This window comes from Pantherophis guttatus, chromosome 2 (genome assembly GCF_059756535.1).
Source record: "Pantherophis guttatus breed Tessera chromosome 2, ASM5975653v1, whole genome shotgun sequence".
Classification (NCBI taxonomy): Eukaryota; Metazoa; Chordata; class Lepidosauria; order Squamata; family Colubridae; genus Pantherophis; species Pantherophis guttatus.
Window position 1 is genome coordinate 212,818,162 of NC_142064.1, and position 17,668 is coordinate 212,835,829.

Genomic DNA, 17,668 nt, shown 5'->3' on the forward strand with positions numbered 1-17,668 from the left:
ATTAGAGCTATAAACCAGAACATCTGGAAGGCATCAGAATGGGAAGGCTGACCTATGCCATTCTAGAGAGTCCCTCAATTGATGAAATGTTTTTTTTTCTGGTGTGTGTTTGTTTTTTGAGCTTGGTTTTTATTTCTGCATACAGTGGAATTTAGATCCATGTTTTTAGCCAGGACTTTTATGTGTGAACATATATCTTTGGCTTTTGTATCTTATTTTATATTTTTTATTTCTTGCTTAATATTGTTAATTGTCTTGAAGACTCAGTGGAAAAAAGGGGTGGAATTTAATGTAATCAGTAAAAGAAAATACCCAATGAAGAGAATGGTGTTGCAACAAAAAAAGAATGAGGAAATTTTCTATGATGGGTGCCGAGTTCATATAATCATCAGTTTGAAAGGAATCCTGAAGGTTTTCATGTCTAACCCACTTCCCAGAGCAGGAATATAAACCCAGACAAATGTCAGCCATTATTTTATTTAAAAAAATCACAAAAAATGGAGCACCTATAATTTCAAAAACCAAGTTGTTCCAATATTTCATAGGTCTCAGTGAGGAAATCGCCTCTTATGTCAAATTTAAATCCTTTCTATAAAGTTTTCATTTATGGTTCTTGGAAGTTGTGGAAAATAAACCTACACCCTCTTCCCTGTGATAGTCCAGGGAATATTAGAAGATTTTCTAATATTTAGAAGACTGTCTTTCCTTAGTCTTCTCTTAGCCTAAATAGACCCAGTTTCTTAAACCATTCTTAATCAGATTTATCTCCCAAGATTTTTCCTCTCTTGCTGTTCTTTGTAATTTTTCAATTCCTCAGCTTGCAATGAAAGCCAGCATCCTATCCCAAGGACAGTGGTACTGGTGCAGCATAGAGCTATCATTTCCTATGAACCTGATATTGCAATTCTGTTGAAAAGCCCAAGATTACATTACATCTTAGCCGCTCTGAATCTCCGGAGAGGGGCGGCATATAAATTTAATAAATAAATAAATAATAAATAAATCTTACAGAACCTGCAGAGCGCTGCCAAGAAAACTGGGATTTCTCTGAATCCAAATGTCAATACTTTTTTTGTAGATTGTAACTTTTGTTTGGTATTTATACTAATCCCTGGACTTCTCCCTGTGCTATAGGTTCATAGAGTTACGGAGATGGTGGGGAAAGGACCATACACCGTTTTTGTCCCACATGCTGATTATCTACAGAAAAGGACCACAGTAAGCAGCCTGTGAAAGGTGGCATTTGAAAACCAAGCGGTGGCTTTATTCATTGCACTGAAATTTGTTTAATGTAAATCAGGAATTCATTAAGAGAATCTTAAGAGAAGTATCAATTCTAGGCAAATTCTTGTTTCAGTTAAACATATACAGTATGTTTTTCTGATTTTGCTTCCAAACATAAACATCTTCAACTAAATTTGATCTTCCTTCTTTAACACTTTCATTCAAACACTTGGGTGAGGTCCATTGGACAGATTGGGGAACAGTGCCATCAATATGCCATATCTATTGAGCTGGCACACAATTTGGAGGGTCCTCCTGGACGTATGGCTCCTGCTTGGGGAGCAAGTGGCAGTCATGGCTGGCGGGGAGGGCTTTGCACAGATTCAGATCCAATTGCACCCTCTCCTGAACCAGGAAGCCACTTAGCCACTTTCTCTTTGGACGATTGCAATGTGCTTTACATGAGGCTGTCCTTGAAGACCATCTGGAATGAAAGTTACAACTAGTTCAGAATCCAGCAGCACATACAATGTTTGGAGTCTCTAGGTTTACTCACATTACACCCTTATAATGTGAACTGCACTCGTTTCCAGTTTACTACTGGGGGCAACTCAAGATGCTGGTTATCACCTTTAAAGCCCTAAATGGCACAGGATCAGTTTATTTGAGGGACCACCTCTCCCTGAGAATATCTGCCCATCCCACAAGATCAAAGAGGGTAGACACACTCCAGCATCCTTCCCTGCTGCCATCTAAACAGACTTGGAAAGTGTGCCTTTTCCATAGCTGCCCCTACCTCATGGAACACACACACACACACACACACACACACACACACACACACACACACACAGCAATCCAGCAGGTCTATCTTTGAAAAAGGCCATTGTGACTGGCACTGAGAATAGAATAGAATAGAATAGAATAGAATAGAATAGAATAGAATAGAATAGAATAGAATAGAATAGAATAGAATAGAATAGAATAGAATTCTTTATTGGCCAAGTGTGATTGGACACACAAGGAATTTGTCTTGGTGCATACACTCTCGGTGTACATAAAAGAAAAGATAAGTTCATCAAGAATCATAAGGTACAATACTTAATGATAAAGAAGTAGAGAGAGAGAGAGGAATTTACTTTATAGGTTGTTGGGGCATCCTAAGAAGACAATAAAGGCTGCAGGTTTTTTGATTTAGTATTTGGCTTTCTGCCTTATAATTGCATTATTGTCGCCATCCTCCAAGAATGTGCTCTAAGATGGGTGGCCAAAGATATCTTTTAAGTTAATAAATAAATAATTGTTTTCAATTGAACTGAATTTTGGTTGTAGCTCAGTTTTCCCCATCTGTACTGATGGGTATGATGTAATTGGTTGATATGTTTATGCCAATGCCCAACAGTTCTACATCTTTAGAAGACAAATGAGAACCAAGTTTTAGCTATTTTCTATTGTGTTAGATCATAGAAATAGATGCGATAGATAGCTTTCATGATGTATTACTATTATATCACTGAGAGCAGCTTCATTTCAAATCCCCGAACAAGAAGGGCTTAACCTGTGCTTGCCTTGTAGAACTATATTTTCTTTAGTTTTCAGAATGGGAAAAAGCTGGCTGCATCAAAGATCTGCTTCGCTATCACACAGTCATCTGTCAGACGCTCCTATCAGATGACTTGGAATCACAGGATTCTGTAACAGCTTTATCTGGTCACAAAATCAGAGTTTCCATGAAAGAGGTGTGTGTCATTGTTGCAGTCTTGTTCCATTTCCATCTTAGTCATAATTCACTTTGCTGCACTGCTAACAGAAACCTAATGTCATTGTATCCTATCAATTCTTTATTTTTCATGGAACTGGGTTATTTTTTAGGGCCAATGATGATCCCTCTAGAACAGCGGTCCCCAACCTTTCCAGCTTGGCGACCTGGCGGAGGGGGTATCTGAGTGGCAGGTGCATACCAGTGGTGAAATTCAGCCGGCTCTATCTGGATCGCACGATCCGGTAGCGCCAGCGGCGGGAGGCTCCGCCCACCCACCTGGACGTCATCACGTCCCGTTTTTGACCCTCTGCACATGCGCAGAAAGCTCTGTGCATGCGTAGAGGAGGCACGCACGCTCACATTTGCGAACTGGTAGTGAAGGTAAGTGAATACCACTCTGGCGCACATGCGCATGCACAGCTCCATTTGTGTGAGTGGTGTGTGCATGTGCCCTCCTCTTACGTGAATGAAACTTCATGCATGAGCAGAGAGTGCTTGTGTTTGTGCACAAAGCTCGACTCACCACTTGCGCTCAAGCATGAAACTCCACTCGTGCACGTGGAGGGGTGCTTGAGAGGAGGGCACTTGTGCTCACATGCAAAGCTCCATGCGTGCATCCTTACCCATTTCTCCCACAGCTCGATTTCGAACAGGCCATGGCCCGGTTTCAGTTATTATTATAGAATAATATTTCTTACATTTTTGTTTGATGTATAACAAGACTGTTTTTAAAGGTGCTGGAAATGTATTCCCTCTTTTTACCTTCCCAGGACAGTCTGTATTTAAATGATGAAGTAAAGATAATTGAAAGTGACATTACTCGAGAGAATGGAGTCATACATTTTATTGATGGGATCTTAGTCCCATATGATCTGCAGCACCACAACATTTCATGCAACCTATCCCAGGTATGTCTAACATTAAGATACGCCAGAAGAGGTGAAAGAAGTCCTAATCAGTTTGCTAGTCTTGAAGCTACTGTAAAACTAGATGTTATTGAAAATAATCATGGCTTTTCATGGCTCATTGTTTCTTATACTACACTCGGTTCTGAGTTAGATGTTTTAAACCCAACTATCCCCTTATTAGGGCACTGTGAGCCGTAGATCCATCTTACTTGATTGTAACGTATTTCTGTTTTGTTTGAGTGTCCATGCCTGGCTGCACATACAGTTTGGATTATTTTCAGAGGTAGAATGATCCGCCTCTGATCTATATTTTGTGACTTTTCTCTACAAGCTGCGTAACTGAAGCAAAATCTGTTAGGACTACAGCGTCGCACACTGTTATCTGCCGCTGAATTTATTTCAGAATTGCTATGTGAAGGATCATGTCATTAGCCTGGGTTCAGGGCTATTGCAAGGCATCTTATCCTTGTGTTTTAAATAGGATACACATGATATAAGATGTACTTGTCACCTCTGTGTATTACAACTGCACATGCACATTCTAGATTGCCAGAAATAGGGAAAGAGGCAGATTGTTCCAATGCTAGATGTAAAAATTAGGCCACATCTCTTCCACACACCTTTTCTGATCAGTCTCTGGAACTGGGATTTTATTGGCAACTTTGCTGTTTGATTGCTTTCCAGAAAACTATTATAGAGGTTTCAGAGGCTCATGGATACAAAACATACAGCTGGCTTCTAAAGGTAATTGATCTGTTCTCTTTCAGTTTCAATCCATAAAATGAAACATAAGTAAGTAGTTCTTGAGTTGAACTTGACTACTGATAATTTCATGGATATGGAAGTGGCTTGCTGTTTTTCTTCTTCTTCTTCTTCTTCTTCTTCTTCTTCTTCTTCTTCTTCTTCTTCTTCTTCTTCTTCTTCTTCTTCTTCTTCTTCTTCTTCTTCTTCTTATTATTATTATTATTATTATTATTATTATTATTATTATTATTATTATTATTATTATTATTATTATTTCTCAAATCTACCTCAGAGCCATGCAGTTTCCAAATAGTCTCACACATCCAAATCTTAACCATCACTCACTTAGCTTTTTTAAGATTAGTCAATGTTGGCTATGTTCTGCCATCGAGTCAGGTTCATATTAAAACCCATATATCAAAAATACAAAATAATATCATTTTAAAGTTTGGTTCAATATACATTTCAGAAGTGGGATTTGAATACTGATTAATTGGATAATGGTTTAACTTTTAATAGAATTCAGCTCTGAAGAAAGAAAATATTATCTACTTCCCTCACTGACTACAGACATATGGACTATTGGAGATAGTATAATCTCAGCCTATTTGACTACTTAGGCAAACTTAGGCAAATAAATAGATATAAGGAAGACTTTTCACATGGTGTCCTGGATCTGTTTCTCATTTGGCCTATTGTTAGTTAAGAGAGTCTGTAAATTTAACAGAAAAAAAGTTGTCCCTTTTCTCTTGTACTTTTTTCTTCTCAAAATGTAACTTAGACAGAAGGGAGATTTTTCTACCTTCATGTATTTCTTAGTAATTATTGGCAATGTATATTAGCATTCATTAACAGCTGGGCTAGTTCCATGCTCTACATCCCAGACAACTATATCATGAGCATTTTATATTAATGTGACATTCTATTATTTCCTTAGAATTCTTTCAACACTCTGCTCTTATTCAGGAGTACAACCTCTCACAAGGTCTCCTTGATTAATTCAAATCTCCCAACAAGTATTTGTTCCTTGCAGAACTTTTTTTAGATCCATTATTGAAACATGGAACTCTGAAGGCTTCATAGCTGATAATGTTCCTCCAGAAATCTTTCAAGACTCAGTAGGCTGGAATCTATGGGTAGATATTTAGATGATTTGCAGTAGATTAGAAAGGCTCCCAAATCCCAATGTTTTAACCATAGCAAAAGCAAAAAAAAAATGTTCTCATGAGAAACAACCATTTTTTTGAAATTTCTGAATCAAATGGGTATAGATGTGTGTAATTTTCTTCAAACGCTCCTTTCACCTATAAGTATTTACAGGATCGTAGACTATTTATGCATTTATTCTCACTCATTCATTCTATAGTCAGCCTTCAAAGTTGCTGACAATTAACATCCCATAAGGTAGAAACAGTCATAAAATAATCATAACAGGAATTGATGCAATCAACATAGAGGTGGAGCATGGTAGCTTTTTTTTTTTTACACATTAACGTTGTTATTTATTAAATGGCAGATACTGTGAGTTGCAGTTCATTTCATCAGATGCACAAAAACTTTGCTAGCCTGAAAAAATGCTACCATATTTTTTTTTATTTCAGCCACCATAGGTGCCCTGTATCACTTCCATCTCCCTCCCCCTAGGCTGAGCATTGCATAGCATATCAAAATCCACATTTCAAAACTAGACAGGGTTAGGACACAAAGGGAGCCTGCTTTGAGGAAAGTAGGTAATTTTGTAAAGCCTAAAATGCTTGAGTCATCAGGCATCTGTTTAGCCACTTATCGCTCATCCCACCCTTCCCTAAAACCCTCCAAAAATAATTAACCCAACTCCCAGACTTGTGGATTACATTCCGGTTGACAGCATGGAGGTTCTTTCCATACAAACTTGGTAGCTTTTGATGCAGCTCCCCTATTTCTTCAAGACTGGTGCTTGGGAAGGGTGGGGGGAGGGTTGACCAGCTGACAGTAAATTGTGAATTCTCTTAGATTAGGGATATCATGCTATTTTTACTGTTCTGTGTCTCTCTGCAGGAAGCAGGACTTCTTAATATGGTCAATGATACCCTTCATCAGCCATTTACCATGCTGTGGCCAACTGATGCAGCCTTTAATTCTCTTCCTGCTGAAATGCAGAAATGGCTATATCATAAAGACCACAGGAGCAAACTGTCTGCTTATCTCAAAGGGCACATGATCCGGGACATAAAGGTAAACCCAAGATTGAAACAACAGATGCTTTTTAAAGAAGCCCTGCTGGACTCAGCTTGACAGAAAAGACACCCTCTTTTCATGTCATTTAAACCTGACCAGAAATTGGTTTTGATTTAATAAATAAACTGCTTAACCAACATTTTATTTGATAAAATCTGTGAGAGGGAAGTTGCTACTGGCCTTAGCTTCCTTAGTCATTGGAGAAGTGCCAAAGCTGAGGAATTGCAATGAGGAAAATTAAAAAAGAGGAAATCTTAGAGCAAATGGTATACAATTACATTGAAAATGCCTTTTTAAAAAAAAAAAAAAAAGAATGAATTACTAAATTATAACGTTATTTTATAGATTTTTAGATTTAGATGGCTGCCCATCTCAAATAGACAACTCTGGGTGTTTTACAATGTTAAAATGAAAATGATCGGTCATCATCATTGCTCGGAAATCTACAAGTGGCAGCTCATTCCTTCTTTTAAATAACTTGGGTAATTTAAGATGCATTTTAGTTCTGTAAAACAGAAGATGTATTTCAAGAGGACACATGCATATCTGTTAAGCGTGACTTCACGTATTTTAAAAAATATGGATAAAGGCCATGGTAAATTTGTTAAGGAGCAAAATGTCTATCTCAACTTTTTTTTTTCTCTGATGTTTAACTTTAAAAAGAACTTAGAAGAGTAGTCAGGATGCTAAGCAAGGATTGGGATTCCCCCCCCCTTTTTTTTTAACCAGTGCAAGATAGATGAGGTAGTACTCAAAGTGGTATGAGATTCTTTATCCAAATGCTGATTCTCTCCTGGTGTTTCATACAATCATGCATTTATCATACCATGGATCCAGAAGGAAATTTACTGCAAGATCAGTGGCAGCCTTTGGCAGCCTTAAGTGAGTCCCATTCCTATTTAACCTTCTTGAACATTTAACTACCTAACTGATTCGCTGCCAGAAACATTTATTGTCAGAAACATAGTTTATAATAAGAGAACACAGAGAAGAAAGGCATATGAGGAAATGAGTTTTCTTTCTTTTGATAAAAATGAAGCCTTCCCCAATTCCTGTCTATTTTGGCCAGCTTGAATCTGTGGCAAATCAATCATGATTTACTCTTCTGTGGTTCTAGGTCTTGGCTTCCAAACTGACAGAATTGTCGTCTTTGAGGACTTTGCACGGCTCAACGATTTCATTTAGTTGCAGCAAAACAAATACTGTAAGTAAGCACTCCTTTAAACTGAAGCCACAAGAGAATAAACCCATGTACAGCACTATCCCTTTCAAAATGTACAGGTAGTCTTCACTTAGTGACTTGCTTGGGCAGCACTGTTTGCAATTACGAAGGTGATGAAAAAGTAACAGTCAGTTAGTATGTGTTCTCTTATACCTGACTTGTTTTTCCCCCCTCCTCTAACAGAGAAAAGAAATGGCTTCAATAAGGCTTTTCTCTGCCTCTTATGCAAACTTGTTATGCAAACAGCTGGTGCTGGTGCATTATTTTCAATGTATATACCCTATTGGGTATCTGTTTACTCTCTTATAATCCCTTCCTCTCCATTTAATGCATATACAAACATTAATTCACTTCTTGCTAATTATCCCAACCCTGGGTGAACATTCCAAGCAATGAAAGAATGGGGAAATAGGACTATAAGATGAGTCTAATTCCAGAAATTTTCCTCCTACGTTTTGGCTCACACAATTGTTTGGAGCCATATCCTTCTGGTGCTGTAAAGCAAAGGAAAATCATAAGCACAGTTGTCACATGATTTCAGGATCGAACTCCTAGCAATGGGCAAAGTTTGTGTGCAATACTGCATTCTAACCACTGTGCCACCACGGCATCAGTTTTGATAATAATGTCCTAAGTAGGTTTGTAAGTTAGGCTAAGGAGTAGGTACAGAATACAGCAGCTGCCAATATTAAAGGTCATGGGTGGTAGCAAATGAAAAAATGGAGTTAGGAACAAAAGGAGACTGAGGACTCCATTATTTTAGGAGACGATGGAACAAGCTAGGGAAATTGAACAAGAAACAGTATCTGTGAGACAGAGAACAAAAAAAGTAGAATGTGAATAAACATCACAGCAACTTTTTGAATGCAACTTGAAGTGCATTCATTGAAGTGAATATATAGGATTGTGTAGGATTTCTGGGAAGGTCCTGACTGTTTGAGTCTGCCTTATCTACATTTCCTCGAAAAATACAAGAGAAAATCCCATTGCGGGGAATTTCACAAAGGGTTAGAGTTTGGTCACCATAAATTCAGAGAGCAAAATGTAGATCGCTTGGAGTGCCAGGGTATATTTAGGAGTGTGCTGGCCATTTAACCCTCATCTACATTTCCTGGTAAAATAAATGGAAAAATCCCATTGTGGGAAATTCCACTTAGGGTTAGGGTTAGGTGGCCACCATGAATTTGAATAGCCAAATGGACATTTCCAAAGGATTTGGAGACTTTGGTTATGTTTAGGAGGGTACTAATTCTTTGAGCCTGCCTTATATACGTTTCCTGGTAAAATGCATGGGAAAATCCGATTGTGGGAAATTAAATTTAGGGTTAGGGTTAGATCATTATAAATTCAAAGATAAAATTCGATATTGCCAATGGACTCAGAGTGCCTGGGCATACTTAGGATGGTGAAGACTGTTTGAGCCTGCCTTATCTATGTTTCATGGTAAAATACATGGGAAAATCCCATTGCTGGAAATTCCACTTAGGGTTAGGTCACTATAAATTCAGGGAGCAAAATGGACATTGCCATTGAATTCAGAGTGCTCAGTTATGCTTAGGAAGGTACTGACTCTATGAGCCAGCCTTATCTACGTTTCCTGGTAAAATACATGGGGAAATCCAATTGCAGAAAATTCCATTTAGGGTTAGGATTAAGTCACCATTAATTCGGAGAGAAAAATGGGCATTGCCAAGAGATTCGGAATACTTGGTTATGGTTAGAAGGCTCCTCACTGTTTGACCCTGCCTTATCTACGTTTCCTGGTAAAATACATGAGGAAATCCATTTGTGGCAGTGGTGAAATCCAAATTTTTTTTACTACTGGTTCTGTGGGCGTGGCTTGGTGGGCATGGCAGGGGAAGGATATTGCAAAATCTCCATTCCCACCCCACTCCAGGGGAAGGATATTGCAAAATCTGCATTCCCACCTCTTTCTGGGGCCAGCCAGAGGTGATATTTGCTGATTCTCAGAACTGCTCAAAATTTCCACTACCGGTTCTCCAGAACCTGCTGGATTTCACCCCTGATTTGTGGGAACTAAAACTTAGGGTTAGGTCACTATAAATTCAAAGATCAAATTTGACATTGCCAATGCACTCGGAGTGCCTGGGCATATTTAGGAGGGTGCAGATTGTTTGAGCCTGCCTTATCTACATTTCCTGGTAAAATACAGGGGAAAATCCAATTGCGGGAAATTTCATTTAGGGGTAGGGTTAGGTCACCATAAATTCGGAGAGCAAAATGGACATTGCCAATGGATTTGGATAGCTTGGTTATTCTTAGGAGGGGGATAACTGTTTGAGGCAGCCTGATCTCTCTATCCTAGTAAAATACATGGAAAATACAATGCAATCAGTAGATAGAGTGTAGGAACCGACAGAATCTTACATGATTGCTTTTTTAAAAGATCCTGTCTTCTTAGATTTATGGCGTATAGATTTTATACCTTGTTGTTAAAGGATTTTTTTTTCTTCATAACCTTGAATGCTTCTGATCTGGGGCAAAAAAAGAGTTAAACATGTTTAGGAAGCAACAGGTGATAGGGTTGAATTTTGCATATTAGTCGAAACCAAAAGCCGCCAATATTTGTCTTCTGTCTTCTGATTCCCTTTTACTGTTTTTTTGGTTTGCAGGGGGATATTGTGATAGACAATGGCAATGCAAGGATTGTCCAGCGGTATATGGAATTCGATGTGGGCATTGCTTATGGAATTGATCACCTTCTTGAACCTCCAGATTTGGGATCCCGTTGTGATGAGTTTCAAACTGTTGAGATTTCAGTGAGTACTTGAATTTTAATTATCAATGTTTACTGATTTAGATAATTACCAGTTTCCCAGAAAATAAGACCTGGAACTTTCAGGGTAATGACCACCCCCAGGCTTTCGCACAAAAGGCAACAACCATCAACCATTGCTCCCGGTTCTGTCCAGTTCTTTAGAACCAGTAGTAAAAGCAGTGGGAGGGTCCGCCCACCCACCTGAACATCATAAATGATGATCTGCGCATGCGCAGAAGCTTCTGTGCATGCGCAGAAGTGCACCCGCGCCCTCCCATTGCAAATCGGTAGTAAAGGTAAGTAGAACCCACCCCTGGCAAGCATGTGGGCACTGACGGTATCTAGCAGCAGTTAAGTGTACTGGGCCCTGGGTCAGCGCATTCTGGGGCTGCCCAGAATGGAAGGCATGGAGTGGAAGCCAGGTAATCCCAATGTGCCACACAGGCTGCAGACATGCCGAGAGATGCACAGATGAGCCTCCCGCAGTCGCCTGCTGCTCTAGCCCACCGATGCGTGCCTTTCTCACGGCCCATGCGGCACATGTGGATTGCCTGCCTCCCCCCCCGGCACCTCTGCCTCTATCTGCTGCCAGTGTCACCACACGAAGATGAGCCTCCCACAGCCACCCACAACTCTAGCCTAGCAACACTCAGCTTTCCCATGGCCCGCATGGCACATCTGGATTACATGACACTGCTTCTGCCTGCTGCTTGCACAGGTAATCAACTCACCTGTGCTGTGTGGGCTCCAGTTGCTGCTAGACACCATCAGCCCACACTCAGTCGCCACCTCTTATGCTGGCCACGGTCACCCCCTTCTCTAGGGCTTATTTTTGGGGTAGGGTTTATATTGGGTACATTATATTAGGTATCTTCATTTGGTTGATTTAATAACATTAAAGCATTCTCTAGACCAGGAGTCCCCAACCCTTGATCTGTGGCCCGGTACCATTCTGCGACATGCCAGCAACTGGTCCACACCAACAAGTGAAGCCCCATCCATGGGATGCAACCAGCATGCAAAACCACGCCCCCTTCAGTCCATGGAAAAACCTTTCTCCACAGAATTGGTCCTTGGTACCCAAAAGGTTGGGTCTGCTGCTCTGGATAAAAAGAAGACTTTTAGTTAACTTTCTTATACTAATGTTGACAGTGGCAACCAGCAGTTTCTCCATGCTATTTTCATGTTTGTGGAAATTACTTTCCAATTATAAATCGCCTTCTCAGGGATATGAGCAGCATGTAAATTTAATAATAACAATATGAGAGTTGTTCTTTAAAAAGTCTTCAAAAACACTTCTGTTTCTATTAAACTACTTTTTTTAAAAAAAAATCCCTCTTACCATCATGGCAATTTAATTTTAGGTGAGATGGTATAATCTATATGTATTCTACTTGTTTTTCAAGTTTTAAATTCTAAAACGCAAATGAATACATAATAAAAACACTCCAAAGCATCTCAGCATTGGGGACAGGGCCCAAAATGCCAGCTCTGTTAACCAGGACACTGTCATCCTGATTTTAGTACTCAAAGAGAAGTTCTGTGGCCAAAAATGTTGCCCAGCTCTGTCTGCTACCGTGTTTTCCCGAAAATAAGACCCTGTCTTATATTTTTTTGAACCCCGAAATAAGCGGTTGGCCTTATTTTCAGGGAGGTCTTATTATTTTGGGGCGCATGAAGGAAACCAGAGGAAATGGCGGGGATCGGCTGCGCATACATTTAAATATTTTCGGGGAGGGCTTATTTTCAGGGGGGGCTTATTTTAGTGCATGCACTTAAAAGCTCGATTGGGCTTATTATCAGGGGATGTCTTATTTTAGGGGAAACAGGGTAGTCTGTTTTCCCTAAAATAAGGGGAGTCACAACAGCCTTTGTGAGAAAAGAAAATCTAACAGGTTGTCATATGAAAGTTAAAATGGCTTCTTACATACTTGTCTATTTTTCCTGCTTCCCTATAATGTCTTCCCAGAATGCTCTATGTAGTGCTTGCGGCTATGAGAGACCCTGTCCTTTTGGATCAATAGAAAGGGTAAGCATCTCCAGAGAAATGATGGATTCACAGTTGACATGATGTGAATAATAAGCAATTCCATGGTGAATTACAAGACATTTTATAATCAAGTGTTTGACAGGCACAACACATGTCCCTAATCCCAAGTTAAAGGATACATATAGTGGATATAGAAAGTCTTCACACCCTTGTTAAAATGCCTGGTACTGTATTTGATAAGACCAAGATAAGATAGATAAAATAACTTTATTGTCACTTTGAATATACACTAATCGGCATACATTAAAATGAAATTTCATTGCATACAGCTCTCAAAGGATCACCACCTCCAATATACACTACATAAACATGACAGAATAAATAAATACAAAATTATGCATATATCCACATATATTATATGACCCAAGAAACAACACAGTCTATTCCATATGTATATATGTATATGGTGAGAAAAACGAATTTTGCAAGTTTACCAGACGGATGGCATAGGGAAAAATGCTGTTACAGAATCCAATAGTCCTGCTAGAAATACTTCGAAACCTCCTCCCAGAAGGGAGCGACAGAAACAGACCATAAAGTTGGCATGTGGGGTCTCTAACAATGCTTTGAGCTCTAAGCATATAGCGCTTATAAGTAGTATCCTGAATAACGGGAAGCGAGCTTCCTATATTCTTCTCAGCTGCCCTTACCACTCTCTGTATGGACTTTCTATCTAAGGCACTGCTGCCATCACTCTCCAGGCCTCAAAAAGATTTATATTTTTAATTACTTAACACGTAGGATTAATAGGAGTAAGTTCCCACATACCTTGCAAGTTGAATGTATAGATTCATCCTAAGAGTCAAATTTCCAACAAAAGGCAAAAACAGTTGTCTTTTTCCAATAGGGGGAAATCCAAACTTGCAATTATGCACATGACTCCTTTGACCTTCCAAGGAGGCACTATTGGCGGAGATATTTTCGAGTGACATTACCTCAAAGCCCGCTGAGAAAACGTTTCACTAAGGGATGCAAGAGAACATGCCTTACCGCCAAGTGGGTACCCCGGTGTTGTGCAAACCACTATGGAAAGAACTGCCATGGTAAGGAATATTTATTAAAATTCCAGACAAAATAATATGTTTTTCGTTCTGTACTTGATAATTATAATAATGGGAACAGCAGTTGCTAAATATAATGCAACGAAGCTATGGGGGTGAAATGTCCTTGTTAGGTCTCACGTCTAAGGTTCTAGATCCTCTAACTGAAATATATAATTATTTCTAATGTTCCTTTGAATTTGATATAGATGCTTATTTTTCCATGCACTGCTGTTCATCAATATCAGAACATATCTTAATATTCATACACTTAATAATTTCTTTTGTATCGAGAATGACTTTCACTTTTCCTCCTCCTTGCCAAAAATATCATTTATCTTCTTACGTGTAATAAATATTCCATTGAATGGTAAGAAATAAAATAACACTTCATGGATTTTCCTGTTGTCTCATAGCAGTGCTTAAATACTGAATTGCAACCAATGCTGGACCCAATCGATAAGCAAATCACTTTTCCTGATTTCCATAGAAGTCGTTGTATGTACTGGAATACCTGTGCATTTTCTATGCCACACAATTCTAAGTGCACTGCAGCAGATCCTGCAACTAACTAAACTTGAAAACATGGTTGGGATGTAAATGCAAAATCCCTAAAATGCCAGACATATAGACTTAAAAAAAAAAAAAAACTCCTAAAGAAAACAAAGGAAAACGACTTCATGAAAATGACCTTTATTTAAGGATGAATTTGCCATTTATCTTCAATCTTGGACCTAAATTCCAGTGAATACAATGTGACTCACTCCCTACAAACTTTGCTTAGAATTAGAGCTTCAGATTAGTCAGGTTCCCTTATTCTGAGGTGGGTTTCAGCAGGTTCTGACCAGTTCTGGTGAACCAGTAGTGGAAATTTTGAACTGGTAGTAAAAATTCTGACTGGCCCCACCCCCATCTACTCTCTGCCTCCCAAGTCCCAGCTGATCGAGAGGAAATTGGGATTTTGCAGTAACCTTCCCCTGGAGTGAGGTGGGAATGGAGATTTTACAGTTTCCTTCCCCTGCCACGCCCACCAAGCCATGTCATGCCCACCAAGCCACACCCACAGAGCCAGTGGTAAAAAATTTTGAAACCCACCACTGGATTATAGTGGTGGGTTTAGGATTATAGATCTGAAATCTCACTATTCGGGCAGTCATTAATTCCATGGTTTGCTTATTGGCCAAAATAAGGTGGTTACTATATAAAGGGCATTCTTGGTTGTTCTAAAGTCAGATCGCTCTAAAGCCCGGCTAAACACCAGAACACATGAAACCTAAATGTCCATGAAATGAATGATCATAACTATTACTATAATAGTGCAAGCTAGTTTGCCCCCACTTCCCCGCCCATGGTAGGTACCGTAGGTAAGCGTGCAGATTCGAAACCAAATGAACTAGCAAATAGGCTGTCAGGATTACTTTGTAAAGAGTAGATCTCCCTGACCAATGATTGCCATTCAGCATAAATAAAAACCATTACTATACATGGGCAAATGTATGCAAGGCAGGGTACATTAAAAGGTGTGAGTAACCGGCAGGCAGACAATGGTAGTAAGAAGCAGAACACCCTTATAGCATCATATGGATCCTTTCTTTTAGAATTATAGAAAGGTAACCAGGAGAAATTACCCTGGGTGATTTTTAAAAACTGAAATATTAAACAGAATGTTATTCTTCATCTTCCTAGGTTTATTTTTTAACAGTTTGTGTATACACTACAATCTTGAAGGAAGTTATCTCTAAAGATAATTTTAGATGTGTGCAATAACCTAAACTTAACTGCAAAGCACTGAAGAAAAATGAAGGGTTATGGTTACACCCAACACATAAAGTTTCTAAGATGGAGGAAGATATTATCTGTAGCTTATAACACAGTTGTTTTCTGGGAAATGGATAAAACTATATGACCGAATAGACTGGGGTCTTCTTGGAAAGCCACTATGACTTCATTTATTCTTTATTTCTCAAGTGATGTATTTGGTTGAAAAACATGTGTCGGTTCTGCCTTTTTCAGTGTGTCCCGGAGGGCACGAAGCACCCTGCCAAAACCGTGGTACATGTGATGATGGGCACAAAGGCTCAGGACAGTGCAATTGTAGTGCAGCTTTTGTTGGAGTGGCTTGTGAACTCTGTTCTCCAGGGTATTATGGGCCAGACTGCAAAGGTAAGCTTGTAATTAGTGCTTCTTCACTATCCTTGTGTGTCCAATCACACTTGGCCAATAAAGAATTCTATTCTATTCTATTCTATTCTATTCTATTCTATTCTATTCTATTCTATTCTATTCTATTCTATTCTATTCTATTCTAATTTTCCTTGATGGTATCCTTTGCATTGTCTTTGTAATTGATCCAAATTATTTTACTATCAGTTCTGTGGGCGTGGCTTGGTGTGCATGGTGTGGCTTGGTGGGTGTGGCAAGGAAAGGATGCTGCAAAATCTCCATTCCCACCCCACTCCAGGGGAAGGATACTGCAAAATCTCCATTCCCACCCCACTCTGGGGCCAGCCAGAGATGGTATTTGCCGGTTCTCCGAACTACTCAAAATTTCTGCTACCGGTTCTTGAACTGCTCAAAATTTCCGCTACTTTCTCCAGAACCTATCAGAACCTGCTGGATTTCACCCCTGCTTCTGCATCAGATGTCCAGGAATATTTGAAGATTATAGTAGCGATTTTTCTCTCTTCCACACACTCTATGTTTAGTGGAGAAAAGGATGGTTGTTATGAGATATCTGCATGATACTGTCTTGAATGTTTTGAGTGATTGACTGATATAGGTAGGGTTTGGCAACACTGTCCTTATGGACTGTTGCCTTCTTCATGTGTTACCCTCAATTCTAAACATCATTTTCATTTTTTAATGAGCCACACCTTGTAAGATTCCTGCAGTTGTGATTGAATTGTACAGTTGTGCCTATAGGACAATAGGGTGATGAAAATTAATATTTTTAAAATAAGGGCACGCGTGTTGGTGCTCTAGACCAACTCACATCTTCATGGTGGTATCACGTGATGTATCAGGACTTTTTCCCCCTTCACGAAATGGGGCATGGGCGTGGCCAGCATGTGATGCATCTGGCAGTTTGACAGCCCTGCTTTAGACAGTTATATTTTGGCTCCTCTTCTGATTTTGTTAGCAATTTCAATTAGGTGCCTTTTGTTTCTTTTTTTTTTCTTTGAGTTTTTGAACTTTACGTTTAGGATTTTCAAGCCCAGAATTTTTTAAAAAAATTCTTGGAGTTTTTCATTCTATTTACACCAGAAAGTTATATTTAACCCCCAAGCAGGTGCACTGGCTCACAGAGTAAGCCATTACTGCTTTTTGCTTTTTTATTTTGTTTTCTGGAAATCTTTTCAATTTTGGCATCCTCTAAAATTTGGCACCCGTAGGCTGGTACCTGCTTGGCCTTAGCCTAGAGCTGGCTCTGCCTTTAATGTTAATACCAAAATTGTTCTTCGGATATACTCAACATTTTGTGTTTCTCATTTTCTGCCTCATACTCTGAATGCTTTAACAGTTTTTTCCATGTTCTCCTTGCAGGGTAGAGGAGTGGTGTGTCCTCCCACCCTCCTGCTAATAATCTTCTTTCCATCACTCTGTGATTTCCCTGTCATTGCATTTATTCAAGTGTAGGAAGACAGGGAGGTTACAGATTGCCAAAGAGGAGGATTTACAACAAAAGATAAAACACTCAAACATCCATTGGATGACCTAGTAAA

At 39.3% G+C, this 17,668-nt stretch overlaps 1 protein-coding gene across 3 annotated transcripts in view; it reads left to right on the plus strand.

Annotated features, from left to right (window-relative positions):
- The window catches only part of STAB1 (stabilin 1), a 113,715-nt gene that overhangs the window by 78,452 nt on the left and 17,595 nt on the right, over nt 1-17,668 (plus strand). For all 3 annotated transcript variants that reach the window (XM_034439287.3, XM_034439302.3, XM_034439294.3), the window contains exons 47-56: nt 1,135-1,218; nt 2,817-2,963; nt 3,757-3,894; nt 4,579-4,638; nt 6,676-6,852; nt 7,973-8,059; nt 10,711-10,857; nt 12,826-12,885; nt 13,754-13,949; nt 15,960-16,109. In XM_034439287.3, coding sequence (XP_034295178.1) covers nt 1,135-1,218; nt 2,817-2,963; nt 3,757-3,894; nt 4,579-4,638; nt 6,676-6,852; nt 7,973-8,059; nt 10,711-10,857; nt 12,826-12,885; nt 13,754-13,949; nt 15,960-16,109 — 1,246 coding nt within the window. The remainder of the gene's footprint in view (nt 1-1,134; nt 1,219-2,816; nt 2,964-3,756; nt 3,895-4,578; nt 4,639-6,675; nt 6,853-7,972; nt 8,060-10,710; nt 10,858-12,825; nt 12,886-13,753; nt 13,950-15,959; nt 16,110-17,668) is intronic.